The sequence below is a fragment of the Argentina silus genome, assembly GCF_951799395.1.
Source record: "Argentina silus genome assembly, chromosome: 16".
Classification (NCBI taxonomy): domain Eukaryota; kingdom Metazoa; phylum Chordata; class Actinopteri; order Argentiniformes; family Argentinidae; genus Argentina; species Argentina silus.
In genome coordinates this window covers 4,522,449-4,530,816 of record NC_139670.1, presented here as the reverse complement: position 1 = coordinate 4,530,816, position 8,368 = coordinate 4,522,449, and the positions used below count along the sequence as shown (strand labels likewise).

General features: G+C 46.3%; 1 protein-coding gene across 1 annotated transcript in view; it reads left to right on the top strand.

Annotated features, from left to right (window-relative positions):
- tbkbp1 (TBK1 binding protein 1) overlaps positions 1–7,692 on the top strand; it is a gene marked incomplete at both ends in the record, with an annotated part of 18,147 nt that extends 10,455 nt beyond the window's left edge. Inside the window, 3 exons of the mRNA XM_083687239.1 lie at positions 4,508–4,623; positions 6,399–7,249; positions 7,564–7,692. Coding sequence (XP_083543365.1) covers positions 4,508–4,623; positions 6,399–7,249; positions 7,564–7,692 — 1,096 coding nt within the window. The remainder of the gene's footprint in view (positions 1–4,507; positions 4,624–6,398; positions 7,250–7,563) is intronic.
- Positions 7,693–8,368: the final 676 nt, after the last annotated feature.

Here is an 8,368-nt window from a genome sequence, read left to right as displayed (position 1 = left end):
GAACGAGGACTAATTATAGTTTTATGAGAGGCCCTCTCCCAGAGTCAAACAACGAAGCACACTAACCTGGCCACAGATCTGTACATCATGTGCTTTAGCTAACCCCTATGGCTATTCACAGAAGACCTTGATTCTGTGAAGTGAAAACGTTGTTTGTGGTTCAGGAATAAAGCACTGTCTGGGGAGCATTGATAGCTTATTATTATTCAATATTATTGAATTGTTGTTGCTGCTGTTGTTCCAAAAACAAGATCCCAAAACATTTCACTATGTCAATTACAACTGTATGCGATATACACTCACCGGCCACTTTATTAGGTACACCTGTTCAACTGCTCGGTAACGCAAATATCTAATCAGCCAATCACATGGCAGCAACTCCATGCATTTAGGCATGTAGACATGGTCAAGACGACCTGCTGAAGTTCAAACCGAGCATCAGAATGGGGAAGAAAGGTGATTTAAGTGACTTAAGTGAAAGGTGATTTAAAGGTGATTTAAGTGACTGAACGTGGCATGGTTGTTGGTGCCAGACGGGCTGGTCTGAGTATTTCAGAAACTGCTGATCTACTGGGATTTTCATGCACAACCATCTCTAGGGTTTACAGAGAATGGTCAGAAAAAGAGAAAATATCCAGGGAGCGGCAGTTCTCTGGGCAAAAATGCCTTGTTGATGCCAGAGGTCAGAGGAGAATGGCCAGACTAGTTCGAGATGATAGAAAGGCAACAGTAACTCAAATACCAATCACCTTTCTTCCCCATTCTGATGCTCGGTTTGAACTTCAGCAGGTCGTCTCTACCATGTCTACATGCCTAAATGCATTGAGTTGCTGCCATGTGATTGGCTGATTAGATATTTGCGTTACCGAGCAGTTGTACCTAATAAAGTGGCCGGTGAGTGTAAGCGACAAATACAATTTGATTTGATTTTCATTTGATAGCGTACGGGACTTTCCTTCTTCTCTATACTGTAGCCATGCCAAGGATGATGGCAGTAATCATATAAATTGTCGTGACAGATGCTGAAACACACTCAGATCAAGAGCAAGGCTAAAACCACAGTGCCAGACTTAGCTGCACACCTGGTGTTTCACTGTTTGCTATAGAAAACTTCTCATCACTCATCTCCTACTGTACCTGTACTCCCTCTCTCCCTCTCCCCCCCCCTCCCTCCCTCTCTCTCTCCCTCTCTCCCCCCCTCCCTCTCTCTCCATCCTTCCTTGGCAGCCCTTATTCACAACTTTTCCTTTTTTCTCTTAAACATCTCAGTCAAGGTGTTTCTAGCTGGGTGCCGTGGCTGCTGCTGCCGGTGTGAAGGCAGCAGACAGGAGAGTGTGAAGAGGCCAGTCTGATACCTGTCCTTCATTCAGCACCTGTCCTCCCCTGAGGCCGTAGGCAGGAAGCTGCAGTCCAGGCCAGGGCCCAGATGATGAACAGAGAGCTTTTATGCACCTCTAAAGTAACATAAAAGTAAGGAGGAATGCGTGCGTTCAAACCGTTAGGCTGCTCCTGTGGTTTAATCAAGACGGTGACCAGAGGAGCACAACAATCTAAGCGGACATGACTCATTTCTTTTATGACACACGCGGTCCTGCCTCTGCCGTGTACGTGGTCTCTATTCATGATGCATTTGAGTCCATCACTGTTCCCAGCACAGCAATAACCATTTCAACTACTTTGTAGTTCATGTGCACAATGGGTCGGATCCGCTTGCATTACAGCTGAGCGGCAGCGCATGAGCGGAAATCAATAGCACGATCAAAGGGTAAAATAGCTGTTTGAATATATAAACAGGCAAAGAGCTGCACAGTGGTTGGAATGACACACCAGCAGGCGAGGCAAGTAGGTGGTCCATTCTCTGTAATGTCTGATCATAGGGTCAGATCTGGCTCACAGGGCCTACACACACACTTCACTTCCCACACAAACTGCCATGGAGATTCGCTGTTATGAATCTCCCTTCTATACACACTCATCATCTTGCCACCTCCTACACATGCATACGCGCAAATAACGCACAAACACACACATACTGGGAGCACACACACACACACACACACACACACAGAGACACACACACACACATACACACACACAGTGACACACACACACACACACACACAGAGAGACACACACACACACACCACACACACACACAAACACGCACACACACACACACACACATACACACACACACACACACACACACACACACACACACACACACACACACACACACACACGTACGTGCGCAGGCATACCCAAAACACCCACCATGTGGGTGGGGGCGGGGGGGCGGAGTGGGGGGCTTTCCACCTATGTTTTTTTTTACACACAGAGGCCTGAGGTGTTCTCACAATAGCAAATAACACCAGGTGCAACACAAGTGTTGCTCTCCAAACTGCTCTTCTCAGATGCACGGGGGCAAAGTTGAGAACTGCAAGAATAGAAGTGCGAAAGGAAGAGCTAGCGTTATGTCATACAGTATGTATGACAAAAGTTAACAAATACACACCCGCACTGAGAGGCAGCAAGATTGTCACTGATGTGCAGACAGACGCTCACTTACTTAAACATGTCCCTCAGCCTGTGAGTAGTTAGTCCCTCAGCCTGTGAGTAGCCGGTCGGGGGACATTTGAGGTCCCCATGAACCGCCTGAGAGAGTCGGATAGAGGAGGCAGGGGAACCTGAAGGAAACTGAGGGAAACGATGGCTTCTACTGTCTCTGTGAGTGTGATACATCATCTGGTTAATACTTAAACCCAACTGGTAGCCTATAATGGATTATCACGTGGTATTAGGCATGCCACTGCATGAGGCGTTGGAATGTTTCATGATCGTAGGCAGAACGGGTGGCTATTTACATGCTACTTACATGCTACTTACATCTCTATTTGGCTCATTTTCCAACTTACTCAAAAAAAAGTGTTTTGTAACTCGTGGAGGGTTACAAGGTGTTGGTGGTGGAGTGTTGAAGAGGGGTCTCTCTCTGTCTGAATGACTCACCCCTGCCTGGGGGAGGAGGAGCGGGTGGGTAGGCCAGTCTTTGAGCCTTGGCTGACTAACTTTCTGCCTGCTGGAACTTATGAGTGTTGTTCAGATGTCTTGACTGCCTAGACGTGTCCCAATGAGAGGATTCCCCCCTTTTTCTGAAAAATGAAGTTTCAGCGCATTCTATAAATGTCTATTTGCACTTTCATTGTTCGTGATGTGCAGGCAAGAGAATTCCTCTAATTAAGACAAAGTCATATTTTCAGGATTGTTTATATAATAATTTCATATGCCGTGGATTTCCCCTTTGGTTTGCAAAGTAGCAGTATCTCAGTCAATAGGAAGTGTGTGTCTTTGCTTATTGTTCTGCAACCAAATTATCTGGCACCATCTCTCTGAGAAAAATAAGCTGAGTCAACTTCAAGTAAAGCACACAGGGCTTTTGTGAAATTGGTTTCAGAGGGCAGGTAGGTGGTTCATTATCTGTCTGTGCTGTGGCTCTGAGACCGTTGTCCCTCTGGGCGATATCTACCACACGTTACCTTCAATGCTAGCGGCCTGATCTGAAATCTATAGTATGCTACTTGGCAATCTCTGTGTTTTGATCTACCACACTGGTCTGTATCGCTTCTCCCACCATGTCACTGGCTGTGGCTTTGCATGTACTGTAACTCTGTCTCTCTCCTGATTGCTCTCTCTCTTCTTATCTTTCTCTATCACCCAGCTTGGTGCGATACTGTCTAATTTTCTGCCTACCTTCTTTTTTTTTTTTTGCATCTAATTTGATGCTTTATTTAAGATGAAATGTGTTGAAGGAAAAAGACAGCAATTAAACAGAATGTAACAGCATTTCTGTCACTTTTTTCTCACAATGATGTTCTTGACGGATTCCATTTTTGAATAGCAAAAGCTTGAAATAAAACGTTGCCTCATAACAGAGGCATTGGAATGTCTTGTTGCTATGGTAAAGTGAATTCCTGGGAGAAAGCTAGCTAACCATGTTTATAGGCTTCTGTAAATAGATCTGCTTTGTCAATATGTCCCTCAGAGAGTTATGTCTGGCAGAAAATGGTGTGATCTTATATATTCATATTATTGGTCCCCGTCATTTGCAGTCTAAAAATATGATGTTTCACAATCTGCCAGTTTGTTTTGTGAAGCAGCACATCAGCAGTGTAATGAGTAGTCAGTTCAATTAGCGATGAAGGAGGAAATCATCTGAAGAATCACTCTTCAGACATTTGATCTCAGGATATTGATGCAATTAAGTCAGGTACCAATTTGAAGCTGTGTTGAAGACCTAAAATAGCATTTATTCTGTGTTGTTGTTGTTGTTGTTGTTGTTGTTGTTGTTGTAACATTATGGAATGAGTTTCCTGAAAGCTATAATCTCCTAAAATCATAGCCTATAATACCTGCAGTAAAATTGAGTTAAAAAGATCTTAGTGCTATGAAGCATTTGGTAAACTCCTGATTGATTGTATTCTGACTGACTGACTCTTCTCCTCCCCTCCAGGGTGAACCTGGCCCTGGCTTACACAGAGCTCACTGAGGAGCTGGGACGCCTCCAAGCACTGAGCTCCAAGCAGAAGGAGATCCTGAGGATGGCCTCCCAGGAGCAGCCTAGCCCAGGTTAGCATCCTTATGGAAAATACAACATAGCAGGGTAGCATCCCTTTGGAAAATCCATACTTTCAGGCTAGCCCAGGTTAGCATCCCTATCGAAAGTACATAATATGGCCATTTATATAGCAGGCTAGCCCAGGTTAGCATCCTTATGTAAAATACAACATAGCAGGGTAGCATCCTTTTGGAAAATCCATTCTTGCAAGCTAGCCGAGGTTAGCATAACATACATAACATGGCCATTTATATAGCAGGCTAGCCCAGGTTAGCCTCACTATGAAAAACTACAATACAGGAGATGGCCTTTTAGCAGGCTAACCTGAATATCCATGTTGTAATGGAATACTGTCTATTGAGCTTGCAAGCCAAACTCACTATATTAATCCCAGATAGATACATACATGAATTGAGACAAAGACTCATGTACACACTGACCACTCACCACATACTATTGCAAACATACTCAATACACAAGATTCAACTTCCAAGCAGCAACACTGGCTTCCTGTGTCAGGTATACTTTCTTTCAGCCCCCTCAAAACCACAAAACCCGGTCTCAGACAAAACCTCACAAACAATGCTCTTGTTGTAAACTATAAGCATTGCTATACATTTTGTACTGAACTTGGCCTGGTGAAAATCTAAATACAAATACAAACATTGAAAATCAAATCATTTCATTCAAGATTTCTAAGTAACACTGGGAGGTCACTGGGAATTCAAAGCAGCTAGGGAAATACATTTTTGTTAAATCCTGGAGGGGTTAAACAGCCACAGCCACAGTATATGCTAAATACTGGGTTTTCTTTTCTATTTTGACTCTCTATTGAGAGTTTGAGAGCAGAAACACTTATTTTCTGCCATCAACCACTGAACTGAACTACATATGATGTTTCCGTTTTTTAAATCCGATCTTAAATTCTGAAGCGGAGATTGAAAGAATGATTCATCATTTCTTTTGTAGATGGTTGATAGCGATCTTTGATTACAGGAATCCCTAGGTACTTTACTCTAGGTGTGGTGTGCAGCGGCAGGCCTATATACAGGAGGTGTCTCTATGTGAGGAGAAAATAACATCCATTAAAACATGAGGCGTTATCCGTCAAGAATAGTTGTGAATATGTTATGATATCAGACGAGGATTTGTAATGCAAATGTAGAGCAACAACATGAACAGGCGTCACTGGTGTACCGTAGAGAGCAACAGGGAAATGTTCTAGTGTTGAGAAATGCTGAGATGAAAGAGGATACACATTTCCTTTATTCTTATTATCATAAAGATATCTGAATAATGCATGTGCACTGTAAATGTGAGTTATACAATATACTTGGTTTGTTTTTTTTATTCGTATTTTTATTTGTGATCAAGTTTTTAAACATTTTTCTTATGGATTGCAGGTGAAATACGATGCAATACTGCGATAAACAGACAGACTTATGATTTCATCAACTTCAAAATCACATCCGTATACTATAGAAGGCGACCTGCCACTCTTTTCCTTTATACCTGTTCTTCTTACCTACACTACGTCTCCCCCTGTACCCATCCTAACTGTTAACCACCCAAGCCAAGCATCCTCTCCACCCTATCCGCTCCACCACCCACCGAAACCAAGCTTTTCAGCCTCCCCATCCGCCCCACATCCACCCCCAACCATACTTGAATTGCTGTAGCCATGTTTTGTAGTACTGTCCTCCCTCCAGAGAGCCAGACCGAGTTAGTCCTGTACACTGCTGTTTGTCCCACCCTGTGGTTACTTCTATCCTGTGTGTCTCCTCAGTCCAGCAGCGCCACTCTCCGATCCCCCACCAGCGCCATTCCCCAGTCTCCCAGCGCCACTCTCCGGTCCCGCCCCAGCACCACTCCCCCATCCCCCAGCGCCGTTCCCCAGTCCTCCAACGCCTCTCCCCCGACATGCACCGCCGCTCCCCGCTGCTGGACGTCAGCGACGGGCCCGCCTCCTACTCCTGCCGCCCTCCGAGCCACCACCTCCGCGCCAGCTTCCAGGGCCGCCGCAGCTACTCCGAGGTGGCAGACCCCTCCGCCTACCAGCGGCCGCCCCGCTTCACCTTGGACCCCATCTCTACTCTGCCGAAGCCCCGGCCCTACGGGGACGCGTACTCCAAACAGCAGCAGCACGGGGGGTCCCACTCCCCCCACGGAGGACATGGGGGTTCCCAACACGGAGGACATGGGGGATCCCAACATGGATTACGGGGGGGATCACCCCATGGTGGACATGGGGGGTCTCCCCATGGTGGAGCCCAGCTCAGAGGCTCCCCATCTGGGCTGCAGGGAGGCGGCGGAGAGGGGGGTCTAGGCGAGAGCTCCCGCCACTCCAGAGAGCTGCCTTTCCCTCTGTCGGAGGTGTCCCACCTGCACTTTGAGCCCCCACCTCCCTCAACGCCAGCCCCCCCACCACCGCAGTCCTCCGAGGACGAGGAGGAGTGGAACTGCCCACATCCCATCAGCCCCCCGCGGACGCTGGGCGTGCCCGGCGTGCCAGGGGGGGTCATGAGGGGTCCAACGTCCTGCTCTGTGTTCCCCATCCCACCGCGACCCAACACTCTGAGCTGCCACCCGCCGGGGTACCTGCATGCAGAGCACGCTCAGTCCTGGCCCTCCATCAACGTGAGTAAGACTAACACAGAGTAGCAGAGATGGACTGTGTATTTAAGTCCTGCCCAGGTCCATTTTTTCACAACCAAAAGATTACAAACTCTCTCTCTGATAAAACACCTGCTCTTTCTTGCCTTGTCAATGTCTGCACTGATTGAATTGTAAATGGTGCGGTAGAGTGTCACTTCTCGCATGCACCTTTACATATGAGATGATTTTTGCGTCTAAATTGGCAGCCTCATATCATCTTATGACCCATAGGCATATGTTTGCCCATTGACTGTCTATCTTTGAATGGATGCTCAGGGTGTGGTTTTAATTTCCAGCTGTGGATGGAGACAGAGGAGAGTGACATGAGGAGCTGCCCCCTGTGTCAGCTGATCTTCCCCATCGGTTACCCTGACGACGCCCTCATTAAGCACATCGACTCACACCTGGAGAACAGCAAGATCTGATAACCATGGCAACGCCGCCGCACCACCTCTTTTAGTTGTTGTTGCTGTTATCTTTAACAGACGTCGTGGAACTGTTTGCGTCAGGTTTTGTTTTCTTTGGGGGGTTTTCAGCTGGGTGCCTTCTGAGTTGTGGTCTTATAGGCCTTTGTCTGGGAAAATGCCTCTTCAGGTCAGGGAGGTTTTAGGCACCTTGCAGCTTTTAGGCTCCTCATATTTAACCATTAATATTGGCTGTGAGGCAGCCTGCTTTAAAATGTTAATTGTCTCTCAACCCATGTGGTATGAAAGAGTGGGGCATATGCAATACACACCAACCACAATGTCTGGGAATCCTGGAGCTGGTTGGGTGTCCCAAATTGACACAAAAAACTAAAACAGTCATTATCCTTTGTTGTAGTGATTCGGGGCTTGACTATGTATGTGGCTACCTGAGTCAAATACATGAAATGCTTGAAAGTAGGTGAGACACTGTATGCTTGATCTAGTTTGTAGTTTGCACTTTTGGGTCATGTTCCGTTGTAGAAGGCAAACTAAATCAAGCACAGCTCAGGTATTTGACACACTGTACAGTATGTATTTGAGCCAGGTTTGGTTCTAGGTCTGAGTGGGGTGTTAGGTTGGCAGTGTTGTGTTGTTAAACAGTTGAACTGACTGACTGATTGTCTGTACAGTAGAT